The sequence below is a fragment of the Silene latifolia genome, chromosome 7 (assembly GCF_048544455.1).
Source record: "Silene latifolia isolate original U9 population chromosome 7, ASM4854445v1, whole genome shotgun sequence".
Taxonomy (NCBI): domain Eukaryota; kingdom Viridiplantae; phylum Streptophyta; class Magnoliopsida; order Caryophyllales; family Caryophyllaceae; genus Silene; species Silene latifolia.
In genome coordinates this window covers 115,095,989-115,113,095 of record NC_133532.1, presented here as the reverse complement: position 1 = coordinate 115,113,095, position 17,107 = coordinate 115,095,989, and the positions used below count along the sequence as shown (strand labels likewise).

At 36.3% G+C, this 17,107-nt stretch overlaps 2 protein-coding genes across 2 annotated transcripts; one reads left to right on the top strand and one right to left on the bottom strand.

Annotated features, from left to right (window-relative positions):
- Window positions 1–694: 694 nt before the first annotated feature.
- Window positions 695–5,349, bottom strand: LOC141592614 (uncharacterized). The gene is made up of 7 exons (XM_074413354.1): window positions 5,242–5,349; window positions 2,579–2,683; window positions 1,923–2,036; window positions 1,543–1,821; window positions 1,147–1,260; window positions 948–1,020; window positions 695–874 (listed from the first exon to the last, which is right to left on the bottom strand). The coding sequence occupies exons 2-7, from the start codon at window positions 2,639–2,641 to the stop codon at window positions 837–839; spliced, it is 681 nt and encodes a 226-aa protein (XP_074269455.1). The 5' UTR covers window positions 2,642–2,683; window positions 5,242–5,349; the 3' UTR covers window positions 695–836.
- Window positions 5,350–13,763: 8,414 nt separating this feature from the next.
- On the top strand, window positions 13,764–15,236 carry LOC141590566 (putative F-box/FBD/LRR-repeat protein At5g22670). Its single transcript, XM_074411143.1, has one exon. The coding sequence runs from the start codon at window positions 13,764–13,766 to the stop codon at window positions 15,234–15,236; it is 1,473 nt and encodes a 490-aa protein (XP_074267244.1).
- The last annotated feature ends 1,871 nt before the right edge of the window (window positions 15,237–17,107 follow it).

The following is a 17,107-nucleotide window of genomic DNA, read 5'->3' as shown; positions in this document are numbered from 1 at the left end:
CGACCAGAACCTGACCCGATCCAAACCGAATGGGTTGGCTGACCCGATATAACCTGGCCCGACTTGACCCGACCCAAACTCAACCCGACTGACCTGATTGTCACCTCTAGTTGTAATCTCATGGAATATCAGTAAGTAGATTATACATATAGAATTAATCCTTACAAATTACCCCTCCGTCCCAGTCAATAGTTATCTATTTCCATTTTGGGTGCTTCAGTGAATAGTTATCTATTTTCTTATTTGATCATCTTTTGTGGGCATCTTGTACATGTGGAGTTATAGGTTGTATGTGGTCTAAATTCACTCATTTATCTTTTCTTAATCTTTTCTACCAAAAGTAATAGATAAAATTATTAATTGAACCGGGGAGAGTGTATAAAAATGAAAATTTTCGAGCGTACTAGTTCTGAACAGACCAAAATTTACATATACGTAAAAATGAATCTAAACAAGATTTAGACTTGACCCGTACTAGTTAACGAGACCCTAACATTGTCATCTTTTTGAAAATTTTGTTTAGAACTACAAGTTATTGACAAGAGTGTCCAATTTAATTAAAAATTTAGGCACTCCTTTCATTACGTATTTAATTTATGGGTGTATCATTTGTGTTATTTGTTTATCTTTACATATTTGAATATTTTTTAATGGTAATGTGACCATCTACAAAGAGGAGTAAACAACGTACAAATTGCCAACAAAATGACCCTGAAATATTGGATCCTCCATTCTTCAATCCTCACTACAAAAACTTTGTTAAGAAATATAGAAGATAAATACAAAAACACTACCATAGTAACACAAGAATCGTTTGATTGACAACTCGGTGCAGTTTAGCCAATCATGGTTCGCTTTCGGCCCCTCTGTCTCACTGCAATTTCCAACAGAAGAGGTGAACACACTGAACATAATGTCAGACAAGTAAGAAAATAAGGGTACATTACCTTGAGCTAGCTTGTTCAGAGTTGAGCACCACTGCTTTGAGGACTTCCTGTATGCAGCAAGTACCCTTTCCATCTGCACGAGGCCAAAACAGGTCATTCGCGTATATTATGAATGTTATAGGTCATCGTTAATCACAGATGGGGTAAGAAGAGATGACACAAAAATGAAAGCGAGAGATTCAGAGGTTTGGAGACATACCACATTTCCACATGAAGAATGCATGGAAATCAAGGCCCGTTCAAGCACATACAGATCCACTGCTTTGTCTTCAGGTAGTGTAGAGGTGAAGCTCAGACCAAAGTCAATAAGCACCTGATGCCATAGACAAAAATAAGCATACTTGAGCAATTTTTTAAAAAACCGTGTACACTCAACGGGTCAAAGACTCCCTAGAATTTAGTTTTGCCTTTTAGTGTGAAGTATCCTACCAATCATCTACAATTATCGACTCAATTATCATTACGGGTCATGGGAAGTAGGAAATAGTCTTTCTGTGTAGGCAATACAGTGGTAGGACGAGTACGCCCGACCCACTAAATAAAATAATTTCGCCCTTTTGTGCTCTAAACTTGGAACCATTAGAAAGAGGCTCACCAGTTGATTGGTATCCTTCTTTATCAACATGTTAGATGTTGTCAAGTCTCCATGTATCAGACCACCATCATGCAGTTTTGCAATCTTGTCTCCAATCTGTGTTGCAATATCCTGCAAGCGTTCTTCAACAATTCCAGTGGCACCAAACTCAAGTAATACTTCTTTGATCATCGGACCTTCGATAAATTCAAATATCAGTGTATGAAGCACAGGATCAACTGAGAATAAAACTGGTGTGGGGACGCCTAATTTTCTGGCTTTTGTCATACATCTAGCTTCCTGTTAAAATGAAAATTAAATGACTAAAAAAGAATACAAAATCTAATTTTGAAGATAAATATTGGATTTAGACACGACGAGTCCTCGAGGGAACAACGTACAGCATTCAGGCATTTAAGCGTAAGCTTTGAGTCCAGAGATGGGTGCCTGTACTTCTTTGAAAAACGCTCCTTTATAATACATCTCCTTCCAACAAAAGCTGACTCAAAAACTCTCTGATAAAGAAAGAGATGAAGATTATCAGAGGGGTAAATGAATCAGCAAATAAAACATACAAAGCAGAACTATATGAAGTTGCTCCATACAACATTACCTAAGGAGACCGGATAGACAACCTCACCTCTATGTTAACTTATGTTAAGAATTCCAAAGGATTGCTATTTCACAATATAAAGATGTGCAGTCACTAAGCCATTTTGCTTCATTCCATCATAATCCAAAACCAAAGAAATGAAAGAACAGTGCGAGACTTTGGCTCCATTGAAAATGGAAACGAGTGATTTATAAACTAAAATTAAAATTGGGGCTAGTGAACTTCAGTCAGTGCCCTTATGTTGGAAACGTAGTACTATAATAAAGAAGGCATCTGATAAGTTCCTAATCAAAAACAATTTTTTTCTTTTTTTTTCTGCAATGATAACCGAGATCATGAAGACAGACGAGGGCACAAGTAGGACGATTCTATTAAATAGATATACAGGTGATACAAACAGCATTTGGAATTCACAACAGTAACACTAAGGAATATGGAACACACCGCTTCAGCACCTTGCTTTAGTAGAACGAGACCCTTCTCTTTTCCATCAGCCTTCACGTCCATTTCTTAAGGGCAGCTACCGACCGAAAAACAGTATTTCCTTAACTGCATCATTAATCCATCAGTCAGATTCGGTTTCTTATGGAGGCAAGTGTAGGCAGGGGTGGGGACACAGTGACACAGCCTAAATCCCAACAAATAAGATTCTCCATCTCCAAATTACATGTGCAAACAGACAAATGTAAAAAGTTAACTACTTAAGCATCCACATCCACTCAAGTACTCAACAAAAAGAAGTCGCCACAAATATAAGAAATACAGTAATAAGTAATATAGCAAGATTAGCAACATTACACTAAGCTGAACTAGCAAGTGTAGAGTAGAAAACTAAATGGACAATTACGTAAAATAGTGACTGATGTGAGTTGTGACGGACCCACGCCATAGGAAATTCTATGATGAAAGAATGAACAATTTGCTTAGATAAAAAAATTTGACATATAATCTTATCTAGAGTTCACCAATTGCCACACTTAAAATCATACCCGAAGAGAAGGAAACAAAGGTGTGCAGAAAGCAGACCAAATAGCTCAAGATACAACAAAACATGACGCCACTTAACCAAATGACGCCAGTTCCACAAGAAACGGCCTTATTCTTATGTTTACTTGAGTAAACAGTAGACGTTACTTCATCCACTTTGTGATGTCCCTCGTTGAGCTTTAACCACTTAAGGGGCGTTGGAGGTCTCGGGCAAGGGTAAGGGAAACAAAAGCAACAATTCCCTTTGTTGATGTTTTTTCACCTATTTTCCCATTCCCTTTCCCCTTCCTTTACCCTCAGGGTGTGGGTGTGTTTGGATTGAAGGAATTGGAGGGAAGAGAAAGGGAGGGAGAGTAGGGGATTTAAAATCCCTTGTTTGGATAGCAAATGAGGGTGGAGGGAAATAGAGGGGGAGAGATTTGGAGGGAACCAATTTCCCTCCTCCAAGCCTAATCAAAATCTCTCCATAATAGGCAAGATTTGGAGGGAAATTGTATCCAAAGCCCAAACACCCACTCCCCATTCCCCCTCCCCTTCCCTTCTCTCCCTTTCCCTTCTCTCCTTCCCCCTCCCCTCCCCTCCCCTCCCCTCCCCTCCACTTTTGCTATCCAAACACACCCTCAAACTCCTCTACACCCATCCCCTCACCCTCGAAGGGTAATCCATTCCCTTACACCCCCTCTTACCCCAAACCCTAACCACCCATTTTATCCCCCATCTCCAACATCCGCCGCCACCACCACCTGCTACCACCGTACAACCGGCGATACTCCAAGCCCACTGTCCCTGGCATTCCCACCTGTTGGACCAAAGAACTTATAAGATGATTGCTAGCTGCAGTAAGTCAGTAACCCACCGATGTTCAAAACTCTATCCACATGATTTACATTCAAGTAGGTCAAAATCCACCCCAACTTCCTCACCCATTAACAAAATGTGTCTACAACACCCTCTTAAGTGATTAATGGATAATTAATCAGAAGGAACATGTTCAAGGGAAAGTGAACAAAGCTATAAAATCTAAGTTAGGGCTAAGAGGCCTGGCACAAATACACTTTCCCCTATCAACCCTACCAGATAGAAAGGTAGTCTTTTTTATTGGCTGAAAACTTGGGCAATATATGCCAAACAATAAAACACGGTAAACATCAGAATCTCAATATCTAGATCAGCCAAAGGCCATATTCATGAGTATATAACACTCTTATCTAACTCTATGCATAACACCAGTTCATAAATCCTATAGACATTATCTTTCGTGCTTAGGGGAACATGGAACATAGTCAAATCGACTGCATTAATATGTGCAATCTATCACAGTTCCGTTAATGGTCGTGAAATATCCCTATCGTAACGTTATATGTGTAACTAATGATATCGGCCAAAGCGTCCACAATTTAATAAATATTAACTAAATGCTTTAAATCTTCTCAATAACTGCAAACGAAATGATTCCGCTACTTATTCCCCTAAATAATGGTACTAGGGGTAGCATAAATTAAGTTTGGGAAACATAATAATACTTCGTAACAAAGAATTTTTGAAATATCTAGTGATGCAACCAGAATATCGGCGAAAAATAACTTATGCAGCCCGGAATTCGTGTAACTAATGTGCATCATAGTCATTACAAATCCCTCGTAACAAATAGCCGTGATGCCATTCTAGGTAAACCCCCAAAAGTGCATCATCACAAATCCCTCATAATTGAATCGCCGTGATGCCGTTCTAGCTAAACCCAAAAGTAATATACAACCAATTCATCGATCAAATCCCATACAGCATACAGCAAGCCCACTTTTGTTAATGCTCAGCAAAATATCTCCGCAGAAAACCAACTATAAATTATTTTACCCAATTACCTCTAAAGAAACTGTTTCTATTAACTACCCAAATTGTGTCAGGATATAATTGTCGCGTAAAACGGTTTTACAAGAGACTTACTCTACTTCGGTAAACAAACCTGTCAGTAGCGGTCAAACTTGTTGGGTATGTCCTAACAATTGAACAATTTATTACGGAGTAACTAATTGAAAATCAAAAACATATACGGAGTATATAATAATTAAAAGGAAAATAAGAAAAAGAAAGGAAATATAATAAGGAGAAGAAATGAGGACCTGAAAGACGAGAAGGTAAGAGCAATAACCAGAGTTGGCCTGGAGGGAGAAGAATGGTGAGTCTCGATGGTAGTCTAAGCCAAACAGAGAAAGTACGAGGATGGACTAATCTCACTAATGTACAATACATTTTTAACTTTGCAAATTCTCATTTCAGACCACAATCAGACGGGCTTTAGTCAATATTTTTACGGAAAAATGTGACTACTTAAATTGGGTCATACAGCTGGGGCGATGATCACTTAGTCACTGTAAGAGATGTTATTGGGGCGGGGCGGTGGTGGATAGAGGCTCCCCCGTACCCGTACCCACAAAGAAAAACTCGTACCCATCCCCGCCCCACCACCCGTGGCGGGTACAAATTTCCAAAACCATCCCCGACCTAACGGGTAAAAATATAAAACTGTACCCGGCCCACCTATCTATTAACCCGCTACACCATAATTTTATTCGATAATTTTTTTCATAAAAGTTGGTTTAATCACTAATAATTTCCATTTTTTTTTTAATTTACTTTTATAATTTTAATTTTTTACCAAATAAATTAGTAAAAACTTTATAAAATAGCTATTATTATCATTATATCTTTACTATAACTAAATAAGATTTGCAAAATTATCATAATCCTACTAATTTTTTTAATGATTGGCCGGGTAGGCGGGTATTAGGTGGGTAAGATGCGAAATCCATCCCCGCCCCATGACCTATGGCGGGTACAATTTTCGTACCTACACCCACCCCACAACCCGCCAAAACTCTACCCATCTGCGGGGCGGTACTCACTTGTAACCGTCCCGCTGACATCCCTAGTCACTCACTGCAGCTCCCGAAGGGGTGACTTACATGGTCCATGTAGTGGTACGGGAATGCATGGGCCGGGGGATTGAACCCCCTCGTCATCAAAAAAAAAAAAAAAAATTTGAGTCATATTTTGTACCATAAAAATGCTAGCAATTAAACAAGGTCATATTTGATTGTAAATAGTTACAAAATACAAATGACAATGACCATTTGAAACCTTTAGACGAAGATGACCATCTACAGAGACGTTCTGTTTTAATTTACGAGTTTATTTTTTAAAAAAAATTAATAAGGGATATTAGCGGAGTTACTGTGGACATGGGCCACGGGGGCGCTTGGGAACAAGCGTTTGTATTTGTGGAGTCGCCACCAATTTATTGTGGAAAATTGGAAACCGTTCGAATACCTCATGCCATGTCAAGACACAAAGTAGTGACATGAACACCAAGAACTCGTTACCCTTAACATTCTATGTCTAGAATGACTCTCGTGGATGCCAATGAACACGGATGTTCACAGAGACCTGGAGTAAGGGGTGAGGGTACGGATTAGGAATCTCTTTTGATCGAACACCTAATCCCGCCCGCCTCGATAGCGGCCTCTACTAATGATTAGGGAAAATCGTCTATACTTGATATATTGTCGATTATATGCATGCAATCACTACTACAAATACAGGCTATAACAACGGTCAAAAACCGTTGTTATATAAAAAAGCGGACGTTGTTAAAGCGTTCGTTGTAAAAGGTTTTAACAACGGTTGGTTTTCTTAAGGAAACCGTTGTTAAAAATATTAACAACGGTTTTAAGTATAAAAACCCGTTGTGGAAAGTGTGACTCAATTTTGGGGGGAAAGTTATAACAACGAGTTGTAATATACAAAACCGTTGTTATAACTAAAGATAACGGGTTTTTTTATACATAACCGTTGTTGTTTGTTCTTAAAAAATAAAAAAAATAAAAATTAAATATTACTATATGCATGCATAATTACGGCCCGTTATAATTCCGATGCATGCATTATTACTGACATCACTGTGCATATGAACGGACAATATGGAATGAGAAGGGTTAGTAATAAGATTTGAAGCAGCATTGAAAGATATGATGATGATTATGCATGGCACAACTTCCTAACATATATATTAATTAGAAAACAACTCAACCCACACATTGCTTAGTATAAATACATTGCATTATCTCAACTAACATTTCCATTATCTCAATATATACATCTCCAAACCCTAACTGCTAAAACAAACTCCAAATAAATAACCCTACTTAATCTTTCAAAACAAACTCCAAACTCCAACAAAATGAATGATTTCATCCTTAAGACTCTTACTATGATCGAGAACAACAACAGTTTCATCCGCCGGTTGCTCCATATTGAGGAAAGTTTCAAGAGCTACCTTGCGGATGCTCGATCCGTACTGAAGGACGCCAAAGAAGATGGCTTGACGGAGCAGCAACAGTTGCAGCTATATGACGATATAATAACTGCTGAACGGAACCTCCAAATAGCCAAGGAGGAGAGGAACGATGTGATAGAGGAGAATAAGATCCTCTATGAAAATATAAGAATTGCATTTTCATTAATGTAATTTTTTTTTTTAATTTATGTATTTATAAATATATATATATATATATATATATATATATATATATATTAATTATGTTTATCTTGCTTCTTCATCTTGCTTCTTCATTGTTTTACTAACTAATTATGCGAACAATACTTAAACAAATAACATAATGGTCGATAAAAACACATACATGCAAAAGAAATAATTAGAAAAAGAAAATAATGACGATGAAACTAACAGTGACGGCGAGATTTACCTGATAAATACAGAACGTAAGAGACGATGAAATCAACAGTGACGGCGAGAAGATAAAGCGACGATGAGAATGAGAGAAAGAGACGATGAGAAAGTGTGTGTTTTGTGTTTGTGTTTGTCTGCTGTGTTTGTGTTTGTGTTTGTGTATTAAGGGTTGTGTTTTGTGGCTGCAGCAGACTTGTGTTTGTGTGGTTTATAGTATGGGAAGGTATTGACAACGGTTATTAAACAACAACCGTTGTCAAATATGTTTTAACAACGGTTGTAAAAAACACCCGTTGTCAAATATGTTTTAACAACGGGTTACAAAAGTAACCATTGTGATTACTTTTCACTAACTTTGCGCCAATTTTGCGCCAAATTATTAACAACGGTTGTGCATGTGTGACCCGTTGTTAAAACTAATAACAACGGTTTTTATAACCATACCCGTTGTAATTAAGTTTAGTAAAATTCGCGCCATACATTCTACAACGTCTATTGTGATTTTCGTGAATAATCGTTGTTAAAGGGGCGTTGTAGTTGCCTGGATTTGTAGTAGTGAATGCAACATCCATTAGGTTAATCCTAGCATGTGAGAATTAGACTAAGTCGGTAAAACACGTAATTTAACATTGATACGAAAATGAATAAGGCAAGTGAACTCGATGAGGAATCGGAACAGGGAACTGTATCCTACTTGGGTTCGAATACTACTCCAAGACTCGAGTCCTAATTCAGTTCATTGAAGATTACTTATTTCCATTACTATTATTATTAGGAATAAGAATAAAAGTTTCCTAAAAAACTTTTATGATTTTATTTAAGTAAAGAATTATTAGGAGTATTGTTTAGATTTGGTTATTAGCAAATAAGGCAATTATGCCATAGTTGATTTCGTGTAGAGCAAGGCAAGGGCCGGTTTCCTACACTATAAATAGGAGTCGATTTCTTTGTTATTAATCATCGAATTTTAATAAAAACTCAGAATTTCTCGTTTGCATATTTGGTGTAAACTTTGGTACGACGCGATCGTTCCGACTCCGTTATTACTTGACGCGTTTCGAGTATTAACCTGATTGTGAGCTATAGGTCTAGCAAGCAATCCCCATTGAACGAGCTATAGGTCTAGTTCGCTCAAATATCCTTTGTTTCTTTACCTTACTTCGTTCATCATCAAACCAAAATTGACCCTTAATTCATTAAACAATCAGGCGTGTGACTCTTAGTTCACAGGTTGCTTCCGCATCTATCGAAAATTGTTATATTTTCGTATCATTAGTGGTATCAGAGCTTCGGCTCTTGATTTCCTTAAATCTAGACGGTCCTAGGCGTGTTAAAACCAAGTTATTAGTTGAATTTCTGATTGCGATTGGAGTTCAAGGGTTAAACTCAAGCAGGTAGTTTGAGGGTTAATCGGTTTTGATCCAAGGAGCACGGTTCTAGTACCTTGCTACTCAAGGCGTGAAGGTTGCAAAAAAAAAAAAAAAAAAAAAAAAGTTACTGTTCACGACGCGGTACTGTTCATCCGCGGGAAAAAAAAAAAAAAAAAAAAAAAACTGAAAAAAAAAACAAGGGGCAAAAAGAAGAAGATATGTCGGGAATGTTATCAAGTCAAAGCATCTACGAGGAGAATGTTAAGTTTGATCCGACATTGCCTCCTATTTTTGATGATTATAAGGATGAGGTTAATGCTGAGGTTGCTGAAGTTGGTCTCGTGCAAGGAGGGTGGAGGGGTGGAAGGCACGAGGTGAGATGGCACAAGAGGGTTATAAATGATTATTATGATTGCAAATCTATGGAGATTGAGGATGATGAGCTGAAGACGAGATTATTGGTTTGCACACATATAAACTTCATGTTTTTCGTCATCAATTATGCATCTGAATTTGAAAGGATTGTATTCGATCCCGGAGGATTACAAGGTTCTAAGAATCGGGACGATTCTTTTGAAGAAAGGGAGTATGATACATATTCTGATGATTAAATAATTCAATAGATAAGGATCGAACACGGGTGAGCTGTGTTCAGATTATTGGAAGTAGTTTAGTTGAATAAAAACTTATCATTCTAGCTTATAGATTAAGTTTAGGATTATTTACTGATTTTCTAATTGATTAGGAGTCTTGTTTGTTAAGAAGACTATTAGCTTATTTAAGGGGTTTATGTATCTTTATTTTAAGGAGACACAAGTTATAAATAAAAGTTTAGAAAAACTCGATCATGATTTGATCACCAACCAAGGTTTGAACGGTATTTTCAAATCTCGTTTAAAATTAAGATCGGCGTCTTTATTTTAAACATCCATTGGATCGAGGTCTCGGCGGATCTACGACCCAAATATCCCATTGGCTCAAAGTCTAGGCGGACTTTCAGTCAAATATCCCATCGAGAACGATCTCGTCCCTTCGTGAATCAAGGTCCCAAGTTCGACTCTCATCCCAACAACATTTGTTGTTTATTATCGCTTCCGTACTCGTATCAAACATACAATTGGGTCAAAGTTGAGATTTAAGATCGATTACATGTGAAGGCATACAAGTGATAAAATACAAGGAAATACAATAAAATTACAAATGAAGAAAATTACAATAGTTACATCGGATTTAATGATTTATGTCGAAAATACGTTTAAAACGGATAATTTGAGAAAAAGAATAAATAAACAAATTAACGAACAGAAATTAGGGCGATAATACGAGTAATAGTTAATTAATACGTAACTAATAAACTAAGTCAAGGCAACACGAGAGTTCAGAGACAGAAATCAGTCAGGAACAGGCGCAGCAGAGAGCTGCGTCCCTTGGAAGAGGCGCAGCAGTCGCTGCGTCTGTTCCTTGGCTTAGTTCTGGTTGTGAAGCCGGAATTGCAAATCGTTAATGTTAATTGGTGATTTTAAGGCTTGATTATACTATTTGACTCGGGTAAAAGTGATTAGCAGATTATTTACATGCGATTAAAGGTCATGAAAGCGATAAACATGGATAAAACCGATTAATATGAATTAATTACATGACTAAAAGGGGTAAATTAACAAATTAATGAACTAAACGAATTAATTAGGTTAAACATGATGAATTAATGATGAACTAATGATAAATAAACAGGTGAGAAATATATCAAAGGTCGAATTCCAGAAACTCAACATGAACGAATCGAATTTCTACAACCCGGTTTGACTTTAATGACGAAAACCCGCAAATATTGGTTATAAGGGATTTAAGTCGGGAATTGATGACGGATTATATGTTAATGATGATGAGCGGTATTTTAAATTATTATGTGAACGAACTAAGAACAAACAAAGACGAAAGAAAAGACGAAATCAACAGAGGACGAAGGAAGAAGAAGAGAAGCAGGAACGGCGGCAACCTCAGGAAAAGGCGCAGCAAGTGCTGCGTCCTTTCCAAGAGGCGCAGCTGTTGCTGCGTCCCTTCTCGACGTCTGTCTCCTGTTAATCCGTAAAAAGGGTTTAAGCAAAGGGTTTTAGAAATCGGTTTTAATTGTATTTTCGACATAAATCTTACAATATGGTTACAACAATAAACAACAATAAATAAAAGAGAGATTTACACCCTCAGACTTACATGTTTGACGAAACGAGATGAACTAAGTTTACGATTAGTGATGCTCGACTCAAATGTAACGAAAGTGCCCTCGTAAGAGGAAAACGATTAAGATTGATTAAAGTTGATTATGGTGTAGTTGGTCAAATTGGTCGGTCATGCAAAACGAGGCTGGTACTCAGAAAGATCCGAGCTTATGTGGTCGAAAGTTCAAGCACGTAGACGCCAAGAAGTAAGAACGTGGTTTAGAATGCAAAGGGAGAAGAGAAGGGCGGACACTCGCGTGAGAAATATAATAGATAATCACACGGAGGAAGTAGGGTTTTCAGAGAGACTTTCGAAGTGAATCTCGAAAAGATATGAAAAGATACGAAAAATACGCAGAAAAGGACTTGGGAAGAGGCGCAGCAGGCACTGCGTCTCTTGGAAGAGGCGCATCACCTGCTACGTCCTTTCCCAAGTGGTTTCCTCCTGCGGAAGAAAGATTTCCGTGTTTAGTTTATGGAATAACGGAATAATTTGGTTTTCCTTAATATTTTGTGTGAATATTTCGGGGAATTGTTTACCAAAGATTAAAAGATTTATAAAAATATGGAATAAAAATATCCGGAACATTCCAGAACATTCCGACTCGGTTTTTAACGGTTATCAGAAAATGAAGACGGTTTTAGGCCCGGACTCCAAATGTACTCTAATTACTGCCAAAACGACCGTATCGGCACGTAGATGACAATTAAGAGGTAGACATAAATGTTTGAGCGATCACTTGACGATAAACTTACGAATTGTCACAAATCGTTCCGCGTACCAAACAGCGGCCCAATCATCACCGGGTGGTTTGCGGGAGGTGCAGAAATGAGGTATCTACAGTTACTTGTTTATTTAATACTCTATCCATTCGATTTTTAATGTCCTACTTTCTATTTTTGGAAGATTTAAATAATTAGGATAAAATTAGTGTAGACCTCGTGCAATATATGCACGGTATATATATTTTTCATGTTTCTAGCTAGTCATTATATTTTGATTAGAGAAATAAAAATTTAAATCGTAAGAAGTAATGAAATGAGTATTTTTCTGAAAGCTTTTTTTTTTTGTTTTTTTACCGAGAAATTAATGATGTTAATTTACAAATATTTACTAATAACATATTTTTAGCCGTAACTTTTTATTATAAAAAGTCAATGAATTTTTAACAAATATTTATTAATAACATATTTTTGAGCAGCAACTTTTTATGATAAAAAGTCAATGAATTTTTTTATCATAAAGTTCTTTAAAAAAACGGAATTTTTTTTTATCATAGAAAGATCGGAGATAAATTTGTGCATAATGTGAAATATTGAATGTTATAAATATTTAAATACAAAAGATTATGTCCATTTATAACCTATCATGTCCATACATATAGTATATGCTAAAAATACCAAACACTAATTTATGAAATATGTTTTAGTCGGGAAAAGTTAGAGTTTCGCCTATTCATTTAGTAAATAGGCTTTTATTGGTTAGGAAAGATGAGGAAAATGTCATTTTGATAAAGAGCTGATAATTAAAAGAGTGGGTAATATTGGTAATCCACTCATTCTAACATTACCACATTTTGAAAGTAAAATTAATTTGGAATAAAATTTGGAGAAAACTGACTAGCCCCGTACTCGACATCAGTACTCAAGACCTAAGATCAAATTGACCGATCCAAATGTTGGTTGTTTCAAACTGCTTATTATCCATAAATAACTTGATAATAGCCTAGCAGGTGTCCCCGAAACCGACCCGAACCCTAAATGACCCCGGCTCGAGCCAAATTCTTGACGGCCCCAAAATCACCCCCGAATTGACCTGACCTGAACCCGACCCAGTTGACATGTTTCCCATGTTTAACGACAATAGCGGGGGTTCACAACCGTGCGCGAGCTCTTGATCCTAAGGGTTTGTTCGTTTCAGCCCACTTCAGTTCGATTCGCCTCAAGTGTTCAACTTCGCTCATTTCAGTTCACCTCAGCTTATTTCAGCTCTATTTGTTTCAGCAAATTTCAATTCATTTATGTTTCATTAAACTCATTTCAATTCAGTTCAACTTAATTCAATTCAGCTCAACTCCATTCGAAAAAAAAAAAAAACATAGTCCAATCCTATTGAACCGACCACCTATCTCTAAGGACAATGGACCTATCTTTTTTAGTTCCAATCAACCCAAAAGCCCAATTGTAAGCATAATAAAATCGGAATTTATTTTCGCAATACTCATCAGTGATCACATTATAAAATTGAGGGATAGAAAAAGGATGTGGAGATAGAGAAGAAACTTTGCCCTATTGATTGTTTGTTACCCATGGCCGTCAAAGGTGAAACTGAGAAAGATAGGCTGAGTTCCCTCCCTAACGACATTCTTATCGGAATCATCTCCCGCCTTCCTTTTCGATTAGCCGTTGTGACGGGTTGTTTATCTCGTCGATGGCGTTGTCTTTGGACTAACACAATCACCATCAACATAAACAATAGTAGGTCAGAGTATACTTCTGAATTCTCTACTAATTTCCACAACATTATTTCACAAATTACATCACCCGTCATCCATAGTTTTATTATTGAATCATATTATCTATTCCGAAACGAGTTTTTCAAGCCTTACATGGATTCGTTATTCCAACAACTTTGTAACCGCAACATCCATGAACTCAAGTTAACAGGGTTTAGAAATTCGTATTGTACTACGATTACATTACCAAGTTTAATTTTCCAAACATCGTCTTTAGTATCAGTTGAATTGGATTCAAGCTTCCATTGGAAGTTACCTTACGAAACCGATTCAATTAATCTTCCTAAATTGAAAAACCTAACAATAGAATTTCAGGCTTTGCAGTGCGAGTGTATTGAAAAACTCGTCAAGGCTTGTCCATCACTCGAAGAATTGTCTGTAACCTGCAAATTTATTTGTCGCTATGGCTATTATTATCGCTGTTCGAATCAAAATTTAAGACGGTTGATTATGAATTTTGATTCAGACAGCAGACGAGTTGATATTTGTATTAATACTCGCAAATTAGAGTACTTCGCCTTCTATTCTCCGGATTCCTGGTCCCTTCGCTTTGAGGAGGAACCGATTGGGTTGCGTGAAGCGAAAATCGAGATCAGTGGGCGTAACTATCGACTATTAAAGGAAGAAAACAGGTCATTCATAAAATATGGTGGGGCGATTACAAATGTTGAGGTTCTTTCAATGGATGTTTTTACATTGTATAACACGTCGACCGTGTTTTACAATGTAATTCAGCTCACATTAAACATGGATTTATCCCACAATATTCAGATTCTGTTGCTGTCAATGGAGTTATGTCCTACACTTGATACCTTAACCCTAAAATTTTGTGGTATTGATAGAGACGACACGCAGCAATTCACCCTGCCAAATTCCGATCATGCTTCCGCCTTACTACGAGGACTCAAGAGAATAGAGGTTGATATAGGTTGGTACAGTTATAACTTTTCCACGCCTTCAAAAACGTTCTTAGAGCTCGTAGAATATTTATTAAGAAACGCGGTAAATTTGGAATACTTCTGTATTAAGGTACCTGATGACTGGTATTGTGCCAAGGGAAATGTGGAGCGGATACAGAGAATGGAGTTGAATTTCTGCAAATTACTGTATCAGTGTCCTATGGTTTCAATGAGATGTGAGGTTGAATATGTAGGGAAGTTTTTCAAGATGTCTCGTAAAGGTGGCCCGAAAGTAAGGGGTACTAATGGTGAAGTTATCTCTTTTAATTGTTCGCCATGGAACGGTTTTACATTTGAGGAAGAATAGTCGCTTTTGCAGTTGTCTAAATACTTTGTGTTAATTATTTAGTTCGGAATTACTGTATTTCTTATTTTTGCTTTCGCTCATTTCTTGTAATAATAAAAATACTCCGTATGTTTCTAAAAAAGATTGCGAGACTTGTCAATTGGGAAAACATTCTAGACTTCCTTTCATTGTTCTTTGTCACTACAGCTTCTTTTGACGTTGTGCACTCTGATTTATAGATCAGAACCATTTATAATGATTACATGCGAAGCTTATTGCCACATTTATCAATGAGATTGAAGTAAATTTAACTTGGTCTAGATTAGATGACAATATCGACATCAACATTATATGTCGTTTAGACTTCTCGATCAATAACAGTATCCTGAATCGTCCGTTCTTCCCTAGCAAACATTTACAGGTTCTATATGTCCAAATGCATATGCTTCCTATCACTGTACATGCCTACTATGTTAGTTTGTCGAGTATGTGAGTGTGTTCAGGGGCGGAACCAGGAATGAGATCTTCCTAGGGCTAAATTTATAGACTATTAAAGCGTAGTGGTTAAATAAAAAATCAAATCGCGACCACTGGAATATCCATGTATGAGTTTCCGAGTCCACGTCCCAGGGAGGAAAACAAATTTTTGTGTGTATTTTGTCCACTTGATTAGGGTAAACCCAGTAAAATTTATATTTTTTACGCAGAAATCGCCTTAATACTTTAATTGGAATTTCAGAAAAAAAATATGAATTTACTATAACCATGTCAATTTTCAACAAAGGGAGATGGTAACTATTTTTATAAATCTTGAATGTCCCGTATTAAAGATTAACAAAAAAAGGAACGTATTTGAAAAGAAAACTAGTTTTGTGACCCGTGAAATTCACGGGTTCAGTTTAAGGATCGTTCATGCATTTTCCCCCTCTAGTTTTTTAATGATTTTTCCATTTTTTCATTCGTGGTCTATCTCTCTAATTATTTTAGCCGTTCATATTTTAGGTATGTTTTACTGAGCAATAAAATGAGTCGTTTTATGAATCGATAAAAAAAATGAAGTTGACACATGAGACCCTCCACGATATCTCATACTAATATACTCATATTTTATGAAAGTAAAAGATTGGACTTTTAAAGAGGATGATGAATTTGAATTTATGGCAAATTAATGAAAGAATTAAAAGTTAGAAAAGAGGTAAAGACACACGAAACATTTGTGTAGGGTTCTAATTATTGCAATATTATCATAGGAAAAAATTGAAAGGATGGGGTGGTTTATTCAATAGGAGATAACCTATTGTGAAAGTGTAAGAGTTAAGCTCTAACTTTTCACTAATTTGTTGGCGTAAATTTTTTTTACTACTTTTTGTAGCAGCTTGATATTCAGTTATTTACGATTTTACGTCATTCTTTAGTATTGTTTTTTATTGTAACCTATTATTTTGCTATTCTCATTCTCATCACTTTTGTGATCAAATGATATCATTTTTGTTCAACGTTAAATTTGATATTTTTGTTAGTCAACTTTATTAAAAGGATGATACTCCGTATTAACTAAAATAATAATAAGTAGTATTAAACGTAGTTTATATACCTTTTTTTTTAGTTTGGAAATAATGATGATATTTAAGACTTAAAATATTCTTCACTCATTTTCTCTTAACTATTGTAACGTTTAATCAACTAAAAATAATTTAAATAAGGTGGTAAAATAGATAAATCATTCATTCTCAAATTGAAAATTAAAAGTAGAAAAGATATTCTACTCATTAGTATTATGTTGTTTTGGGATAAAATGTAAGTAATTATACTAAGAGAATTAATATAAATACATTATTGCAAATCGATATATACAATGTACTTTTGTCATCTTATCATCAAAGTAACAATAA

Excerpts from the sequence above, each read along its gene's own strand:
- LOC141592614 (XM_074413354.1), bottom strand. The coding sequence starts at position 2,641 with ATGGACGTGAAGGCTGATGGAAAAGAGAAGGGTCTCGTTCTACTAAAG. Across the intron at positions 2,037-2,578 it reads TAAAGCAAGGTGCTGAAGCG|AGAGTTTTTGAGTCAGCTTT; the intron begins GTGTGTTCCATA and ends TTTCTTTATCAG. Across the intron at positions 1,261-1,542 it reads AGAAGGATACCAATCAACTG|GTGCTTATTGACTTTGGTCT; the intron begins GTGAGCCTCTTT and ends CTATGGCATCAG.
- LOC141590566 (XM_074411143.1), top strand. The coding sequence starts at position 13,764 with ATGGCCGTCAAAGGTGAAACTGAGAAAGATAGGCTGAGTTCCCTCCCT.